At 42.9% G+C, this 20,812-nt stretch overlaps 1 protein-coding gene and 1 pseudogene across 2 annotated transcripts in view; one reads left to right on the forward strand and one right to left on the reverse strand.

Moving 5' to 3' along the window:
* The window catches only part of LOC132675410 (GTPase IMAP family member 1-like), a 62,862-nt pseudogene that overhangs the window by 8,297 nt on the left and 33,753 nt on the right, over positions 1 to 20,812 (reverse strand). The gene's annotated exons all lie outside the window — the stretch shown is intronic.
* On the forward strand, positions 12,404 to 20,404 carry LOC132677751 (GTPase IMAP family member 7-like). Its single transcript, XM_078437826.2, has 2 exons — positions 12,404 to 12,538; positions 18,966 to 20,404. The coding sequence occupies exons 1-2, from the start codon at positions 12,511 to 12,513 to the stop codon at positions 19,853 to 19,855; spliced, it is 918 nt and encodes a 305-aa protein (XP_078293952.2). The 5' UTR covers positions 12,404 to 12,510; the 3' UTR covers positions 19,856 to 20,404.

The following is a 20,812-nucleotide window of genomic DNA, read 5'->3' on the forward strand; positions in this document are numbered from 1 at the left end:
CATGTTGAAAGAACTGAAGGAAATCAGTGTGAAAACTCCCACCACTGGTACCATACTTGATGAAAGACTGAGAGCTTTGCCTCTGTGATCAGAGATAAGACAAGGATATCTGCTCTGGCGCTTCACTGCAACTTTGTGCAGGGGGTTTGCATGTTTGGCTGGACTCTCCTGGTGAAGCCTGCTTCCCCTGCAGGGTGAAACCTTTGGTGTCTCTCCTCAGAGGGTGCAGCCTGGGCCTGCAGAGTCCCGGGAGTTGACAGTTGTCTAGCCCCACTCTGTGCGTCTTTCCCTAACCACTCTGTCTGTCCATACTATACCCGGTGGTTAAACCCACTGACCTCCAGCTGATTCCTCCCAAGATACTGTTCTCTTGCTGGAAGGCTGAGAGGACAGGGAGCCCCAGCTTCTCAGCCACACCTCCCAGAATGCAGTTTCCTTCCAGAGAAGCTGAGTGTGTGTTGGAAGGGAGGAAGCAGCTTATGGTAAGTGTCACAGACTCACTGTTCTTACTACTATTTAGTAGACTTTTTTTTTTAAATAGGTTTCTTCGTTTGCTGAATGATCTTAGAACAACTTTAAGAGACTTTAATATATTTTTGAAAATATATACTTTGTACCACTTATGGCTGTCCCACCAGTACTAGGTCTGTAGGGTTCTTCCAGGGCATATGGAAGCCTGTCCTAGTTTTGGGTCAAAGTCTGGCCACATTGCCAACTCCCCTCTTCTTCCTTCCTGCTGGCTTCCTGGAGTTTGCCTCGTTTTGCCTTCCCCTTGTGGTGTCTTATTATAGTTAAACGAAACAGCGTCAAAAGAGAGCCAGGCAGCAGTTACCACCGTGCTACCAACAGCCGTCTTTATACGGAGTCCCGCTGTCCTACTAACTGCAGATATGGTGAACTTGCAGAGGGTGAGAGAGACGCTGGCCTCTCCCTGTATTTCCAAAGAGTCGTTTATATTCTTTCACAGCTTGGACATGAGTCATTTCAGTGCAACTTTCAAGTACTATTTCTTCCTGATAAATAAATAATAGTCAAAATAATAAGGCTGCTCGGCTGTTTGTTTGCTATTTATGTTTTGAGTGAAAATTTTTTAAAACTTGGGGGGACATGGGGGGCTCATTTGGTTGAACATCCAACTCATGGTTTCACCTCAGAACGATGATCTCACAGTTCTTGAATCAAGCCCTGCGTCGGGCTCTGTGCTGGCAGGGAGTGTGCTTGGGATCCTCTCTCTCCCTCTTTATCTGTCCTTCCCCTCCTCACTCTCTCTCTCAAAATTAATAAAAAAAACTTTAATCAATCAATCAATCATTCAATGAACAAACAACCAGTAAAAAAATTGGTCAAAATTTTGGAAGATAGCAGCATCCGTGTGCACCTGTTCTAATAAAGAGCAGAACTGACTTGTTCAGCCCATGTCAGGGTCAAAAGATCTAGCTGCTGTGCTTGCTTTGAACGGGTCCTGGTTGGAGATTCCCAGGAAGACGTCCACCTCATCCTCAGGCCAGCACCAGCCTGGGGAGAGATGGGAAAAGCTACCTGTGCAGAGGCCTGTGAGACCTCCATGGTGGGGTTCCTCCTTGGCCCCGCCTTCCTGCCCCAGTCCCTTTTGAGCACAAGAGCAGCCACAAATGAGAAGACATGAACCTGTGACCTTGCCTTTGTGGCCTGATGAGGAAGACAGACTCGGGAGAAGTGAGGCAGGAAATTGCTGGGGCTGAAGTAAGATGTATGTTTTTCTGTGCATGAGTGAATTTACGAGAAATCACCCTGTTGCCCATTTCTTGAAAATGCAAGGGACTGTGGGAAACAATAACAGAAAAAACTGTGCTGTGATATGGTGCCATAAATATAACAGTCTTTCCTTTTTCCCTCGTTAAAGATTTACTTACGGTGTTTATCATTTGTAATAAAGCACTCGAGACACTCCACAAAGATGTGAGTGAAGCAATAAAAGATGTCAAGTTGAAACCCAAAGAAAGAAATGAAGGTAACAGCAGAAACCGTGCCAACTTTGTTGTAAATCCCAGAGAGGGCAGATCACTGAATGCTGTCAGCTGGTCCTGGCAGCCTGTGAGTTCTTTCCCTGACCCCCATTCTCCCAAGCCGCCTCTTCCACCATTGGTACCGAGGAATGGCTAAGAATCCAGGGGCCATCCAAGCAAAGGCTGTGGGGTTTGGAGGCGTGGGACTGGAAAGTCTAGGTGGATGAGTGAGGAAGGATGCTGTGTGTGTGGAGAGTAGCAGAGAACTTGGGTTAAAACATGCCTGTGCCTTTGCTTCTTGTGTTCATGGCTGTTGGTGCTGGCTGGTAAATAAAGGTGATGTCCATAACCATCTGTAAGTGTCCATCACTCTGATGGCCCAGGGACACCAAAGCCCTGGGGAAAGAAGGTCCATACTCGTATTCACACCTGGGTCCTCCAGCCGGGAGTCTTGGGACGCGGCCCTCCTCAGGGTCTCCCTTTGGGGACCACAGGCCCCTGTTCCACCAGGAGATTTATACCTACAGCCAACCAACACCTGAGAAATTGTGTGGGTACGTGAGCCCAGGGTCATGAATCATGCCGGGGGGTGGGTGGGGAGAGTCCTGGGATTCGTCCTCATTGGGAGAGGCCCAGATAGTCTCGCATGATGCTGTTCTGTAGGAGGCATTGTATTGAGACAATCTAGGACTTCTTATCCATAAAGATAGTGGGGCACATGGGGATTGTGGTTTTTTGGGGTCTGTTTGTGTATGGGTTTTCTCCAAGCCATAGATCTTGATCATGGCAGAATCAGGCGCACACACTTTTCCTCTGAATGATTTTCATATATTAAGGAGACATTTTTGCTGATTAAGAGAAAATAGTCCTTTTGTACGGTGTTGGTATTCTGTAAGAGAGAGGGATTGATTGTTGCTGCTGGGACGGGGGCCTGCTTTTACCTCTGACCCCCCGCTCATGGTGCCCTGATAGTCTGCCTGTTTGCCTTCAGATTTCAGGAGGCCTTAACCTCACTCCCAGGCCTTAAATTCCTGTGTGTCTCTTTAAAAGAAACAATTATTAGGTTTTGTTTTGGTGTTGTATAATTGTTTCCAAAAAGAAAATTCTTCAGAGAACTGAAATCTAAGTTCTGAGAAAGCCCCAAGCTCTCTCTCATCAGGGAGTACCGGGGTCCATCTGGGCCAGAAATGTGGCGGGAATGAGGAAGAATGTAGTCTAGAAGATTTGCCCTGTTCACACCGTGCCACAGAAGGGGAGACCTTTGGGTTTCTCAGAGGATGGGACAAGAAAGCAGGCAGGGGCAAGGTGAAGGGGACATGCTGGATGCCTAGTACTGCACGACAGGTCGGCCAAACAACAGTTGAAACAGTTGAGACATGGATTGTGGTAGCTCCTGGAGTCCAAAATCAAGATGCCAGCAGAGGCGTGTGCTCTCTGAAGCCTTGAGGGGAGGACGTTGCTTGCTTCTTCCTGGGCTCTGCTGGCAGCTGGCCATCTTGGTGCTCTTTGGCTGGAGATAAGCCACCACTCTCTTTCCTCACGCATTTCATTAGAAGCAGCAAGGAGACACCAGGCCACATCTTCCACATTGTTCTCGGGATTCTCCTCAGCTAAATATTCAAGTTCATCACTTACATGGTCTACTCTCCACCCAGCAGCCCACCTCAGTTTAGCCCGCCTCCCTGCCTCCTGTCATTTTATAGCAAGTGCCATCGTCCCTCCAATGTCCAGCAGCGTGGTCCCCACCTCTCTCTGGGACCTCACCAGAAAGTGACCTGGATGTTCATCCTACCACCGACATCCTCTTAGGCCTTGCTTTTTATCATGTACCTCAGAATTCTTCGAGCCTCCATGCATTACTCAATTTCAAAACGACTCCTACATTTTAAGTAATTACCAGAGCAGGACCCTGCTTCTTGGCCTTAAAATCTATATTAGTTCCCCCAGGAGCTGCTGTAACAAATGACCACAAACTGTTGCTTAAAAAGCAGAAACTTACTGTCTCATTGTTATGGCTACTGTCTCACTGGCACAGGCTACAAGTGCCAAACTGAGACGTTCCCAGGGCCATACTCTCCATGAAGTCTCTGGGGAAGGATCCTTCTTTGCTGCGTCTTAGCTTCTGGTGCTGGCTGTCGTGCTTTGTTCTTTGCCTTCTAGGTGCTTCAGTCCAATCTCTGCCTCTTTTGTCACACGGTGTTCTCTGTGTGTATCTCTGTGTAAACTTCCCTCACTCTGAATGAAACAATTCCAGGCATTGGAGTAGGGCTCAACCTTAACTTAAAGACATGACATCACAGAGACCATGCTCCAAAGAAGGTCACATTCTCAAGTACCAGAGGTTAGCCCTTCTTTAGAAGGACACAATTCAACCTACAATATGGGAAGAGAGGGACAGTGTGTGCAGTGTGAGGGTACAGTACCCCTGATCTCTTCCTCTCCAGTCCTCGTTGCAGTTACCAGGTTAAGCCCATTGGGATAGTTTTCTTAGGTCTCTGCTTCTTGGAAATCTACTGCCTAGGGCTTAGAATCCACATTCCTTGGCCTGGTATTCAACAGTCATTATAATCAGTCTCAACTCTTCTTCCAAGAATGAGATTTTTCTAGATATCATTGTTCCCATTAATATCCATTTTATACTTTTGTAAGAAACAAAGGTGATAATGATATGGAGGTCAGTGCCTGGGACGCAGTAGGCCCTCAGTAAAGGCTGGTAATGATTCCTGCACTCCAAATTGTTAGCTGTTCTCTGCCTGTGTCCAGTGTTATTTCCACCTCCAAGGCTTGGATCATGCTATTTCTCCCTCTCTTTTTATCTGCAGTTTTCAAAAAAAGCAAACTCATGACTCCTGGGTAAGGATAAACACATCAAAGATTTGGCTCAACTCATGGCTTAACTAGAGAACCAGTTTGATTCTATAATTGGTTCAAAGTTCCTTTGGGTGGCTCAATCAGTTAAGCGTCTGACTCTTGATCTCAGCTCAGGTCTTGACCTTAGGGTCTTGAGTTTGGGCTCCATGCTGGGTGTGAATCCTAGTTAAAAACAAGCAAATAAGCAATGAATAGAACAAAAAAACACACAAACAAACAGAAACACAAAGTTCATTTGAAATCAAGGGTTGATGTGTTCAAGAGAGTAGTAACATGTAATTTTTGAGTTGCATATTCCACCAGACAGAAAATTCGCTGAGTATCTCCAAGGCAGAGATGTGCAAAAATTCTCTCTGTCCTTAAAGTGTTGTAAAATATCACAGCGGATCATCAAGCACAGCACCACACAGAACAATAGAACACTCCAGTAATCTCTCTTGCCTATTTCTAAGTTTTGGATCATTTTCATAGTGTTCTCTACTTTGTGATCATAAACAGTCTCCAACAAGTATTGTTGATCCTAGAAGATTGTTTTTACTATGCATGGCCTGATTATTTATACAGATGCAGCAAGAATCTTAATTAACTGGAAAAGCCTCCTTAAGTTTGCTTGGGAAATCTAGAGCCTAATCATATGAAGCAACTATCAATTCCAAAGGATAAACTTCTTTTGGAAATTTTCAAAATGAGTTTTGAATCAGACTTTTCAAAGCCCCTGCCATTCTTCTATCCTAGGAGTAGGAAACCAAGGCCCAAACACTTTCTCCAGTAAACTTTGCATGCTGTACCCATAAATATCTGTGAATTTCCCTCTTCCTGATGTCTCCAAAATTTGCCTGTGTTTCTGGACTACCTGGGAGTGGACTTCCTTACTCCCAGAGACTGAGATCCTGGAAGCCAGACATCATATTCGTTTTCTTATGAAGGTTTTGGAGACATTAGCTCCACATGTAACACCAATAATTGCTCCTTAGCAGTGGTCTGATGGTCTTTGATTAAACAACAATCACTCTCAGATATCACACTGTACATATGGCCTTGCTCCAGAATCGATTTTTCCAATGATATCTTTGTAAACAAGAGGACAGATTTTTATTAAACTTATGCACATGGTTCTATTAACATGAAAGTGAATGAAACTCAGTAGAAACATTTGTTTCTGAATTTTGAGGGTAGGTGAAGATGAGGTAATGTTTAAAGACGGTTGTTGTGGGTTTACAAACACACAGTCTACTAATTCGTTTAAGGAGAAAGAAATAAGGTTTCCACAAATAGCCATATAAGTAGAACATCAAACAGAATGCCATCAATATTCCAAACAAATAACCACAATGGCACATCTTGAATCCGTTCACTCAGTCCTATGTCATTACTTCTCACTCTGCTGGATCTTGAGTCAGTCGTCTGATTTCGTGAGGTACATATGCTTCCAGCCTGAGAGTCCCAGTAGTCCTGGCTTTGCTCACTGGCAGAGTCTGAGCATTGAGTCAGTGCTGCCATCTTGGAAACCTGCTCTGAAGAGTCTCTTTGAGGCAACAGTAGTTCAGAGCACGTCCTACAGTTTTTCCCCTGAAGCTCCAAGATTGTGACCCTCTGGTGAAGACACAAATTCTGAGTGGTCACTTTTGGTAGATCTTCAGAGAAGCCTTAGGAGGAAGCAGAGACCTGTTTGAGAACAGGACTGAATGGTTGTGGTTTATAACCGAATATAACATCGTGGAAGACAGTAAAAGGCTCTTTGGGGGGCATGGTCTTTATTTCATGAGGGTTTGGTCAATGTTTCCTTTGAGGGATTCAGCCCCAAGTGCACTGTCACACCTAACACCTCTACCTCTTTTGTGACACGACTGCCGTGAGGCTGCAAGAGGCAGCTCTTCTTGCACATCCGTGGAGCCAGAAGACCCTTTCCTTAAAGACATGTGAGAGCAAGGGTGTAGATAATCCAGATCCCTTATCCTGGTAGACAGGCTGTGGAGGTGCTGAGTCTTCCTTTTCATGCAGTGCCCTTTGTGGGTGGAGTGAGTGGGGAGAAACCAGGAAACCTTGAGTGATGTCCACTTAAAAGAGAATGTTACAAAGTAGAAGTGACTAGTTTTATGTGGCACCAAGAGAGAAGGCACCAGAATCCCTAACCCCCAACATGATGGTATTTGGGGGTAACGTAAGTGGGTTTCCATGAGTTCATGAATCTGGGATCCTCTTGATGGGATTAGTGCCCTTGTAAGAAGAGATAGCAGAGAGTTGCTTCCTCGCTCCATCATGTATGGACACGGTGAGACAGTGCCATTCGCAAATCAGGAAGTGAGCCTTCCCCAGGGAAACAAGTTGGCTGGCCCATTGGGCTTGGGTTGCCCAGTCTCCAGAACTGTGAGAGATTAATTCCTGTTGTTCCTGCTCCCAGGCTGTGGTATTATGGCTGTCCACGCTAAGACAGCATCTATGATGTGTAGATGAGCCTCAGGATGGTAATCTATGAGACTAGCATAGAGGGTTCTATTACTACTTCTAACTAATACCTATTGATCTATGGTTTGAGTACCACTTCATGTGCACAAATTTATCTGGTTTCACAATGACCGTCTGAAGTAAGCATTCCATTTTATTTTTTTTTTAATTTTTTTTCAATATATGAAATTTATTGTCACGTTGGTTTCCATACAACACCCAGTGCTCATCCCAAAAGGTGCCCTCCTCAATGCCCATCACCCACCCTCCCTTCCCTCCCACCCCCCATCAACCCTCAGTTTGTTCTCAGTTTTTAACAGTCTCCTATGCTTTGGCTCTCTCCCACTCTAACCTCTTTTTTTTTTTTCCTTCCCCTCCCCCATGGGTTTCTGTTACGTTTCTCAGGATCCACGTAAGAGTGAAACCATATGGTATCTGTCTTTCTCTGTATGGCTTATTTCACTTAGCATCACACTCTCCAGTTCCATCCACGTTGCTACAAAAGGCCATATTTCATTCTTTCTCATTGCCACGTAGTATTCCATTGTGTATATATAAACCACAATTTCTTTATCCATTCATCAGTTGCTGGACATTTAGGCTCTTTCCATAATTTGGCTATTCTTGAGAGTGCTGCTATAAACATTGGGGTACAAGTGCCCCTATGCATCAGTACTCCTGTATCCCTTGGGTAAATTCCTAGCAGTGCTATTGCTGGGTCATAGGGTAGGTCTATTTTTAATTTTCTGAGGAACCTCCACACTGCTTTCCAGAGCGGCTGCACCAATTTGCATTCCCACCAACAGTGCAAGAGGGTTTCCGTTTCTCCACATCCTCTCCAGCATCTATAGTCTCCTGATTTCTTCATTTTGGCCACTCTGACTGGCGTGAGGTGATATCTGAGTGTGGTTTTGATTTGTATTTCCCTGATAAGGAGCGACGTTGAACATCTTTTCATGTGCCTGTTGGCCATCCGGATGTCTTCTTTAGACAAGTGTCTATTCATGTTTTCTGCCCATTTCTTCACTGGGTTATTTGTTTTTCAGGTGTGGAGTTTGGTGAGCTCTTTATAGATTTTGGATACTAGACCTTTGTCCGATATGTCATTTGCAAATATCTTTTCCCATTCTGTTGGTTGCCTTTTAGTTTTGTTGGTTGTTTCCTTTGCTGTGCAGAAGCTTTTTATCTTCATAAGGTCTCAGTAATTCATTTTTGCTTTTAATTCCCTTGCCTTTGGGGATGTGCCGAGTAAGAGATTGCTACGGCTGAGGTCAGAGAGGTCTTTTCCTGCTTTCTCCTGTAAGGTTTTGATGGTTTCCTGTCTCACATTCAGGTCCTTTATCAATTTTGAGTTTATTATTGTGAATGGTGTGAGAAAGTGGTCTAGTTTCAACCTTCTGCATGTTGCTGTCCAGTTCTCCCAGCACCATTTGTTAAAGAGAGTGTCTTTTTTCATTGGATGTTCTTTCCTGCTTTGTCAAAGATGAGTTGGCCATACGTTTGTGGGTCTAGTTCTGGGGTTTCTATTCTATTCCATTGGTCTATGTGTCTGTTTTTATGCCAATACCATGCTGTCTTGATGATGACAGCTTTGTAGTAGAGGCTAAAGTCTGGGATTGTGATGCCTCCTGCTTTGGTCTTCTTCTTCAAAATTACTTTGGCTATTCGGGGCCTTTTGTGGTTCCATATGAATTTTAGGATGGCTTGTTCCAGTTTCGAGAAGAATGCTGTTGCAATTTTGATTGGGATTGCATTGAATGTGTAGATAGCCTTGGGTAGTATTGACATTTTGACAATATTCATTCTTCCAATCCATGAGTAGGGAATGTCTTTCCATTTCTTTATATCTTCTTCAATTACCTTCATAAGCTTTCTATAGTTTTCAGCATACAGATCTTTTACATCTTTGGTTAGATTTATTCCTAGGTATTTTATGCTTCTTGGTGCAATTGTGAATGGGATCGGTTTCTTTATTTGTCTTTCTGTTGCTTCATTGTTAGTGTATAAGAATGCAACTGATTTCTGTGCATTGATTTTGTATCCTGCAACTTTGCTGAATTCATGTATCAGTTCTAGCAGACTTTTGGTGGAGTCTATCGGATTTTCCATGTATAATACCATGTCATCTGTAAAAAGCGAAAACTTGACTTCATCTTTGCCAATTTTGATGCCTTTGATTTCCTTTTGTTGTCTGATTGCTGATGCTAGAACTTCCAACACTATATTAAACAACAACAGTGAGAGTGGGCATCCCTGTCGTGTTCCTGATCTCAGGGAAAAAGCTCTCAGTTTTTCCCCATTGAGGATGATGTTAGCTGTGGGCTTTTCATAAATGGCTTTTATGATCTTTAAGTATGTTCCTTCTATCCCAACTTTCTCAAGGGTTTTTATTAAGAAAGTGTGCTGGATTTTGTCAAAGGCCTTTTCTGCATGGATTGACAGGATCATATGGTTCTTCTCTTTTTTTTTTTTTTTATTAATGTGATGTATCATGTTGATTGAACCAGCCCTGCATCCCAGGAATGAATCCCACTTGATCATGGTGAATACTTCTTTTTATAAGGCATTCCATTTTAAAGATTAGGGAAGTGAGTTGCAGAGAGGTTAACTCACCCAAATGTGGCAGGCTGAATGGTGGCCCGTGAAGGATGGCCACACTCTAATCCCCAGAGCCTGTGAATGTTACCTTATTCCATAAGCATCTTTGCAGATGTGATTAAGTTAATGACTTTGAGATGGGGAGATTATTCCGGATTATCTGGGTGGGCCCCAGATGTAATCAGAAAGGGCCTTCTAAGGAGAGGCAAGAAGGCAATGTGATGAAGGCAGCAGAGATTGGTGTGATGTGGCCACAAACCCAGGTCAGCTGGCAGCTTCTAGAAGATGTAAGAGGCAAGGGATGGATTCTCTCCTGGAGCCTCCAGAAAGAACCAGCTCTGCAGGACCTTGGTTTTATCTCCATAAGACTAATTCCATGCTCTTATCCTCCATAACTGTAGAAGATGAAGTGTGTATTGTTTTCAGCTACTAATGTTTTGGGAATTTGTTATGGAGGCAATAGGAGACGGATCCACCAAGGTTACAAAGACGATATGTAGAAGAAACAGGACAATGGGGGAACAATTCTTTTAAACTACTGTTATTATTTCTGCACTATTTTAATAAGTTGAGCTGTGAGATTATCTAGATCTGAGCAGCAGAAAACACCGAGCCCCACAAGAAGACTCCTATAGAATTCAAAGAATGTCTCTTAATGACCCCACACCTTTTGAAAATTCATTATATCCACATTTCTGTGTGTGTGTGAAATGTAAAGAATGAAAGGAAAACATAAAAAAGGAAGCTGTGGCTTTGTCCACATTTATCATTCTGCTTCTGACTATGTGGAAGGAGCAAGATCCTGGGTGGAAAGTTCTGTTTCCGGGGTTGCAGTTGGAGACAAGCGGTGGAGAGTCCTGTGGCTCACAGCATAGGTGCAAGTGGAAGGAAGCCCTCAATGATCAGGAGCGTGGCTAATTGAACAAGACAGATATGGGGCTACACTGCTTCTATCCAGAATCTTGTAGAAGGAGATCACTCCTAACTTAGGGCTCAGGATGGGACTGATGGGGGCCACATGCTCCTTTTTGACCAATGATCACAAGGCTGTTACCATTTGAGACTCACATCTGATTTCTTGTGGCATCCATGGATTCTGTGTCAACTAGTCTCCTGTTCCCTCTAGGGAACTTAACAGCATACCTGAGCATAATACCTGGAGAAGCAATTAGCTGACCATGAAAACATCCAAGGACAAGTTTCACTCAAGGAATATGTAGCTTGAAATGAAACTAGGAAATGGTAGAGATATTTTGAGCAGGAAATATGATTCTAGCTCTCCTCTAGACTTTTATGTATTCAGCCTCATCAAGACATAGTTCATGGGTATGTGACCTGTGCGGTTGCACAGGGCCCTGTATTTAGAAGGGTTTACTGTTCTATTGATGTCATCTTGAAATTCTTAATTTTTTTTGTTTGTTTTTGACAAAGGGCCTGGCATATTCCTTTTGTGCCAGACTTTGCAAATTACATAGCTGGTCCCGCCCGGTCTGTGTCTTTATTGCAAGTTGGAAAACAGTTACCTGGGGCCCTCCAAGTCATTAGCACCAATAACTGGTCTAATGATATGGACCAATAATATAGTATTAATACAATAATTTCCAAATCTAGCTGCTTCCCTCCATGGGTTGCCTCCCCATTGGCCACTACTTCCTGCCACATTTAGTTCTCTTAGTACCCACCTTCAAGTGTGAGCATCAAGTAATCCCATGTCTCAATGTAGTGAACAAAAATATATAATCAAAAACATTATAATTTTATGATGATGCAAGAGACAATTGGAACAGCTGGTCAACCATGAGAGGTTTGACCATCTGTCTATCATCTCAAAGTTTCCAGAGCAGGTTGGAGTGGAGGCACTGGCTAAATCTGGGAAAATCTACCTGTGCCTGGGTCTGGGGTAGAGGAAAGTAGGAAGGTTGTAGGGGAAAGTTTGATCTCCACCCTGGGTGCATCTTTTGTTGTCAGGTCATGCATATTTTGGGGCTTGAAAGAACCATATGAAGAAAACCAGAGAAGGTGTACAGTCATTGGAAGACTTTTTCCAGGCCACATCTTCCTTTTTTTCTCTTGGCTCCCAATGGTTTAGACTCTTGGCTTTGTACCTGAAGGCTGGTAAATTCTTAATGAGTAACTTGAGACCTTCATGAAAGACTATCATGAAAACCCATATGATACAATCACTGGGAAGTATCCCAGGCTCTAAATTTGGACACATCTAGCCACCTATTTGAGTTTCTTCTTCTTAGAATCACCCCAGAGTCTCCCACGCCATGCAGGGAAGATGATCCAACACCATGCCTGGCTCTGTGTGCATGATTTGTGTCATGTAATAAGGGCCTTTGGGATCCACCAGTATAACCCCAAACAACAAATATAGGTTTGTAAAATTTGGTGTGACAGCAGGCACATGGAGAAAAAGCTTACACCTTGGTAAAACTAAAGCACTCTTTCAATTATAGGGCAATATGTCTGTCTCTTTAAAGCCAAAGAGTTCCTTCACTAGCTCCACCCAATCTGAGCTTCCTGCCTCAGAGGTTTGAAGGGTGCAAACATATTTTCCTCACAGTGAAAGCAAAAGCAGCAGCTCAAACAGATTCTTTGGAGAACAATGGGGAACTCAGCTCCTTCAAAAGAAGGTGAGCCTGGCCTTAGAGCAATGGAGCCGTGAGGGGCAGCAGGACATAGGGGTGTGCATGGGTGTGGGTTCTGGTCTGAGAGGGGACCAAGTACCGTGCCAGCAGCCCAGCAAACAGGATGCTGCCACAGGGGTCCCGGGGGAGGAAGAGTGGGAGTAAGGAGGTTGATTGCCCCATGTCCACACATCTCCTATTTAGCAGGACAAACTTGCTGAACAGCATATCTTCCATCAGTTCGTGTCATGACAGAGTGAGTGCTGCCTGACACCCCATCCATTTCCCTTAGTGGGAAACTAGTGTCCTCAAGGCAGGTCTTTAGACGTGGAAGGCAATTTAGAGACCAGTCTGTCCAAATCCCTCTTTTTCCTGAAAGAAAATCTGAATCCCAGATGGTGTGCGTGTGGTTTTATCAAATTCCCTGGGATATCCAGGTCACAAATGGCACAGGAAGTCTAGAATTCAGCCGGCTGTGTCCTTTCCAACATGTAAGAGAGAAATGCTGTGATCGACAGTGTACAGAGGAGGTAAGGAAGGGGTCCCATGGGGAGAGAATGAGCTATTCTATAGAAAACAAATGTGCGTGAAGTCCTTTGGTTGCCTTCCTTAATTCCAGGGTTGCTACCAGTTCATGTTTCTGGACAGAGAGTGAACTCCTCCCCTGGCCTCCCATGATCTATTTCTGATCCAACGTAAACAGAAATGTAGAATCAAGGACCTGAGAAGGAACCAAGAAGAGACCAGAGCGTGCAAGGGTTATGCATGAGTGTAGGGTCAGACATACTTTGCATTGGATCCTTTGTCTGCCCAAAGCCCATTAGCGCAGAGACCTTGGGCAACTTTCTCAGCATTTCTGAGCCACATCAATCTCCTCATTTCAAAAATCAGAGTGGGGGCGCCTATCTGGCTCAGGGGGAAGCGCATGGGACTCTTGATCTCAGGGCTGTGAGTTTGAGCCTCATGCTGGGTGTAGAGATTAAATACATACATACACTTTAAACATTAGAATACTAAAAAGTATTACATTACTAGAATACTAAAAATTTTATCACTTCATCAATATTACTTACATATGTATGTCTGGAAGATAAAGGTATTAAAATATACCATGATCAGAGTTCAAAAAGCAATTAGAATTTTTAAAAAATTACCAGGTGTATTCCAATTCCCAGATCGTCTCCTAGAATTTAAAATTGAAATCACCTCCAAATACGGTTCATAAATTTCAATTCTTTCATATCTCTTAAATTTAATTTGATAAATAAGTTTTCACCTTCCTGTTTCTTTTTGTAAAATGTTTTTGGTTAAGAAATGGTTGGTCCTTGGGGCGCCTGGGTGGCGCAGTCGGTTGAGCGTCCGACTTCAGCCAGGTCACGATCTCGCGGTCCGTGAGTTCGAGCCCCGCGTCAGGCTCTGGGCTGATGGCTCGGAGCCTGGAGCCTGCTTCCGATTCTGTGTCTCCCTCTCTCTCTGCCCCTCCCCCGTTCATGCTCTGTCTCTCTCTGTCCCAAAAATAAATAAAAAACGTTGAAAAAAAAATTTAAAAAAAGAAATGGTTGGTCCTTTTTCCAAGAGAATTGGACAGTGTACTTTTTGCTCATTAAATCCTCAAGACCTCATATGACATGTTCTTCTAGTTTCTGTGTTTTGTGTATATTTAAATTTAAGAAGAGGCTTGATCAGACTAAGGCTTGCCTGGTTATTTGGGTGGCAATATTTCATAGGTGCAGTTGTAAACGTCCAGCAGAAGGCACCTTATATATTCTTCTGTCTCTTTCTGTAATGTAGCAGACAGTAATGATAGCCTAGAGTAACTTTGTTTCATTAAGGGTCACAAAATATAATATTATAATTCTATCATTCTTTCTTCATTTATTGGATGGCATAATCCTTTAAAAAGAAAGTTCCCCTGAATCATACCTTCATTTCCATAAGGTGTAGTTAATAAGACAAAAGGAATGCTTGATTCTTTTTTGTCCATGTTCAGACTGATGACATCATTTCCTAGCATACCCCAAAAAGAACACTTCACTTCTTTTGCGATGATGGTATTTTTTTTTAATTTTTTTAACGTTTTTAATTTATTTTTGAGACAGAGAGAGACAGAGCATGAACAGGGGAGGGGCAGAGAGAGAGGGAGACACAGAATTTGAAACAGGCTCTGTGCTGACAGCTCAGAGAGCCTGACGCGGGGCTGGAACTCACGTACCGCAAGATCGTGTCCTGAGCCGAAGTCGGCCGCCTAACCGACTGAGCCACCCAGGCGCCCCATGATGATGGTATTTTTATGAATTCATGAACTTCAACATATTTGATGAATTTTAATCCATTGAAATTATTATTCTCATTGGTACTCAAATTACCCCATCTCTGTCCAGTCAGCCTCTTCAAGTTGGCCCTGTACCCCTTTCGGTAAGATCCAAACATTTTTTTTTGGAAGTAATCTCTGCACCCAATGTGGGGCTAGAACTCATGAACGCGGGATCAAGAGATGCATGCTGTATTGAAAGAGCTAGCCAGGCATCCCACGGTCTGAATAGTTTTTGATAGAATCCTCGATTACTAGTATGACTAGATAGTCTAGGATCCACTTGCACGTTTCTTGGCCCAGATCTCGAATCGGTACGTTCTCCTAAGATTCTTAATGTTTTTGGTGGGAAATGACATTTGAAGGGCACAGTATGGGTGCTAAGGGTGTTCATTGTCACTGGGTTTGTCCTTGGGCTTCAAAACTACACATGTGCACAAAAAGCTAAGAATAGGACAGGATTCCTGAAAGCAATTTAAGATTTTCTTGACGTTTTTCCCCCCTATTTGGCCTTACACTATATCCCATTAGGACAATAGCCAATGAAGCAACTGCATTTTCAAGTTTCTTGGACCAATTCTTTGTGTGGTTTGTCTATTACACCAAATACTATGTATTTAATTTGCTTTTGATTTTTACTAGTTATCTGAAAATATAGTTTTTGTTTATAATTATGAAGCTATTTACAGATGTTCCTCACTATCCACAAGCAGAACGTTCCTATGAAATCTTTTATGAAACAAAATGACATAAAGGAGAGAAGCAATTACCATCAATGTACATGGAAAAAGGGTGCGCATTCCCAGATCTCCCCCAAATAACCTCCCTTATGTGTTTCTGATACTTTTAGACACAACTTGTTAACAGATGCACAAATTCAATTGAGAGAAAGCCCACGTGCTCATCTGGCTCACAGCTCTGGTGACTGGATGGTGAACCCCTGTGTGAGGTTCCCGGGGAAGGTGATTGGCAGCTGGCGTGGACAACGGCCCACTCGGCCTCCCTATTAGCTCAACTGGCTGTAAAACAAATGCGGAACGCTGTATTCATGTTCAGCTTTTTTTTTGTACAAATGAAAAATCCTCTTTGAATGTATTTCAGCCAGCAACAACAGGTACACATGTAGGTCTTCCATAAAGGAAAAGAGCTGTAATTCGAACTCTCAAAAAGAAGGAAGTACATGCTTTCAAGACAAATCTATGAAATCTAAGTATATTCAAAGTAGCTTCCAGCTCCTACCCTGTCCCCCGCCTTATTCCTCCCATCCCTCTGTCAGCAATTTCTTTGGTGGCAGTTCAGATGATCTGCCATTTCTTTACCATGTGCATGAAATATATGTTGTATTTTGTACCTACAGTTCATGTTCCTCCCCACTAGAGAAATGACAGTAAAGTAAATATTTTCTTCACTTTGCCTTTTTTTTTTTTTTTTGGCTTAATGAAATATCCTGGAGATCTCTCCATCCCGGCATAGAGAGGTATTTCTTATTCCTTCCTACAGTTGATTAGTACATCGCTGTGTGTATGTACCTTAGTTTATTCAACCAGACTCCTACTGGTGGGCATTTGGTAGATTTTTGGTCTTTAATTATTACAAATAGTGACGCAGAGAATAAACATATGCCTAATGTTTTCCTGTGTTTTTGTCAGTGTAGCTCTGGGATAAAAGGAAGGGGAACTTCTTCCTCTACCCTTCAAGGTCTTCCAGCTGCACTAAGAATTACTTTTACTTGAGGCAGATTAACAAGAGAAAAAAAAAGCAGTGTGCACAGATGCTCAGTAATGAAACTAAAAGCAAGAGAAATGACCAAGGCAGGCAGTTTTTATACTTTTTAGGCAAAGAGATGATGGATCTGTGAGGGATTGACAAAACAAGGAAAACTTAACTTTGGGAGCATCTGTTAGGGAGGAATTCTAAAGAGACTTTGGGCTGGGGTAGTAAATTAGTAGAAAGTAGTGGGCTGTTTATACAGTCTTCTTGGCTCTAAATCTCCCATCCCTGGTCATAAGGGTGTCTCTTTACCTCCTGGGACAGGAAGGGCACCTTTTACACGGGAGATTTGTTTCCTGCTTGCAGGGGGGCAGAAGAGGGTCTTAGTAATTTTCCCACATAGGTTGTATCTTAAGTTACTTTTATTTAAAATAGTCAGTATGCCAGGGTGCCTGGGTGTCTCAGTCGGTTGAGCGTCCGACTTCGCTCAGGTCATGATCTCACAGTTCGTGGGTTCAAGCCCAGCGTCAGGCTCTGTGCTAACCGCTTGTTGGGAGCCTGGAGCCTGCTTCAGATTCTGTGTCTCCTTCTCTCCCTGCCCCTCCCCCGCTCATGCTTTGTCTCACTCTGTTTCTCCAAAATAAATAAATGTAAAAAAATTAAAAAAAAGAAATAGTATGCCAACATCGCACATTTAGGTGTGATCTGCCCTTGACCACTACAGGCATAAATCCTAAAATTGGGACTCACAATCCAAGAATAAATGTATATGTAATTTGTACAATATTGCCGATTTCTCCTCTGTAGGTTTTAGACTGTTTTTCAATTTCATTAGCCATGGAGAAGAGAACCTGTTTCCTCTAAACCTTTACTGACTGATTATAGCAGCAAATTTTTGGATTATTATCAAATCAGTAAGTGGAGAAATAGTATCTCAGTGTAATTTTAATTTACTATATTTAGTTATTTTCTTTTCCTATATTGGATTTTTCTCTACTTTAAGTGAGTGTTCATATATTTTTACATAGTTGAGGAGCATTGGCATTTCTTTTTTTTCTTTGAACTGTTTATTCCTATGTCTTGCTCCATTTTCTATCGAGCTGTTGGAAATTTGTCTCTCTACTTTTAGGTATTGTTTGTATAAGAGGAGAATTAACCCTCTTTGATATAGTCTGACATTCGTATTTTAATTGTCTGTGATGTTCGTTGTCTCCCATTGTGTTTTAGGTCTTTATGTAGTCAGATGTATGAATCCTTTTCCTTACAATCTCTCAAATCTTAGAAACAGTTGCCCCACCCCTAGGTTACAAAGGATTTGTCTGAGTTTCTTCTAGTATTTATGTGGATTGATTTTTAGTGTTATGTTTCTAATGTATTTACCATGTGAATGGCATGAAGACGTGGGTGCAGTTTTGTCTTTTTCTGTGTGGTTTTGTAGTTATCCCAATGCTGGTTATTAGTCCATCTTTCTCCCCATTGCTGTGAGACGCTGCCTTACTGACGATAAATGTAACGTACTACAATTGAACTGGATACTCATGAATATAGTAGACCAATTTGGTCTATTTCTGAATTGTCTGTTTTTGTTTTCCGTTCTGTCTCTGTTCACACACATGTCATACTGCCTTAATTATAGGGGCTAAAATATTTTACTATCTGGTAGAGATGGCCCTCCCTCATCGTTCTTCTGTTTTTTGACTCTACAGGCTAATTTTCTTTCTTCATTCATCCAAATGAAGATTATAGTCAACTATATTAGCTACAGAGAAAAAATTGTGACAAATTTGTTAAAATTTATATTTCTATAAAATCACGTGAAAGAAGTATCTATTAAAACAGCGTTGAATTTGGAGAAATGTCTGTTCTGCATCAAAGTACTTTTCTTCTTAACTCTACTAAAGAGGATGTATTGTAACAATCCATTTTCTCATATTGAACCACCCTAGTATTTCTGAAAGAAATCACACTTAATTATGGGGTATTACTTTTTAGTGTCTGACAATTTATTTGGGATTTTTGCATTAGTATTCACAAATGAGACATGTCTGTAGCTTTATTTATTGGTGAAATCTTTGTTAGCCTTTGGGATCAATATCATACTTGTGGCATAGAAAGAACAGGAAAGATTTCCTTCTGTTTTAAGTCATCAGGAATAGTTTAAGAAAGTTTAAGTGAGATCCCCATGAAACCATCTGGACCTGGTACTCTTTTGTAGGGGAACTCTTTAACTACTTTATTGTTTCTTCCATGGTGAGTGAATTGTTTCATCTTTTTGTCTTTATGGGACCAACATGGATAGTACACTACTGCAGGTTTTCATGGAGAAACACAAAGGAGATAAGAGGAATGTGATGGTTTCCACTTACCTTCGTTGACTTTTTTCCTTTTCCTTCTCTTTTTTACACCCCACAGCCACTGGTAGTGACATGGAAGACCCTCAGGACAACACTCTGAGGATTGTTTTGGTGGGGAAAACTGGAAGTGGGAAGAGCGCAACGGCAAACACCATCCTGGGGAGTAGAGTCTTTGAGTCTAAAGTTGCTCCCCATGCTGTCACTCCCAAGTGTCAAAAAGCATCCAAGGAATGGAAGGGGAGGAAACTTGTTGTTGTTGACACCCCAGGGCTCTTTGACACCAAGGAGTCTCTGGATACCACGTGCAGGGAAATCAGCCGGTGTGTCCTCTACTCCTGCCCTGGGCCCCATGCTATCGTCTTGGTCCTCCAGCTGGGCCGCTACACGGATGAAGAGCAGAAGACCGTGGCATTGATCAAGTATGTCTTTGGGGAGCCAGCCTTGAAGCACATGATCATGTTGTTCACTCGCAAAGATAACTTGGAGGGGCAGAGTCTGAGTGACTTCTTAGCAGGTGCAGATGTGAAGCTAAGAAACATCATCAGCGAGTGTGGGAACCGCTACTGTGCCTTCGACAACAGAGCCTCAGAGGCCGAGAAGGAAGCTCAAGTGCAGGAGCTAGTGGAGCTGATAGAGGAGATGGTGAAGAGCAACAGAGGGGATTACTTTACTGATGCCATTTACGAGGACACAGAGAAGAGGCTGAGGCAACGGGAAGAAGACCTGAAGAAGATCTACACCGATCAATTAAATAATGAAATTCAACTAGTAGAAAAGGAATATGCTGATAAATCACAGGGAGAACGGGAGGAAAAAATAAAATGGTTAAAGAGGATTTATGATGAACAATTAAAAAATATCAGGGAACAAGCTGAGAAGAGCATATTTGAACAAGTTTTAGATGAGATTAGGAAGGTGCTTTCACAAATATGGCATATGTTTTGGTAGTAAAGACCATTTCATTTTTTCTTTTGAATTTATGATGATTTGCGATAGTGGTAGATTGTAGTTTCCATAGACAGCTGTGACAGTAGCTTTTACTTATTCTTCCTATAACCTGACCCTGTTACTCCTGCCACTGACTTGTGGGGCCTGAGTCTTCTACCTTGGAACTGGGCAGATCTGGGACCATTTCAATTAATAGCAGATGGTTGAAGCAACACCTTGGGACTCTAAGGTTACATGTGGGCAATGCTTCCTTGCCCTGTTGGGGTTCTTGCCCTTGGAACTTGACTGTCATGTTGTGAGAAAGCCCAGGCTGCCTCTTGAGAGGCCCCCAGGCAGAAGGGTTGAAGTCACTGGCCCACTTCCCAGCTCACCTTTCATTTGTGACTCACACCAACTTGCCCGCCATGCAAATGAGGCAACACAGAAGCGGGCCCTCTGGCTGCCCCGCCATCTCAGGCGAAGTTGCAGAAAGCAAAGATGATCCATTCCCACTGAGTCCTGCCCAATGACAGCTTTATGAGAACAAATAAATGATGGTTTTTGTTTTTAACCACTGAGCTTCAGAATGGTTTGTTATGCAGCGAGAACTAACCAGAATGAAACTGTTTCCCAGCTCTCAGTCCCCACCGCCCCCCCCCCCCCCGCCACCTGTCCCTCTTCACACAAAGTTGGCATAATCAGGCAATGGCATATAGAGTTCAAAGACTCAGGAAAATTCAAATCAGAAATCCTGCACATGTTAAGTGTCTGAACCACTGGTCACATGCGTCGTTGCACCGCATGGCCACAAGTACTATGTTAGGGAGGTGTCGGGTTTCTCTGGAAAGATTGTTCTGTGGTTCATGGAGATCTGAAAGTCACAGGGTTCTCTTACTGTGTTTCTCTCTTTTCTGTTTTAGGGACCATCCTAACTTAAAATGTCTCCACTTGTATCTGAAAAATCCCATCTGGGCCACA

Source organism: Panthera onca, chromosome A2 (assembly GCF_046562875.1).
Source record: "Panthera onca isolate mPanOnc1 chromosome A2, mPanOnc1 haplotype 2, whole genome shotgun sequence".
Lineage (NCBI taxonomy): Eukaryota > Metazoa > Chordata > Mammalia > Carnivora > Felidae > Panthera > Panthera onca.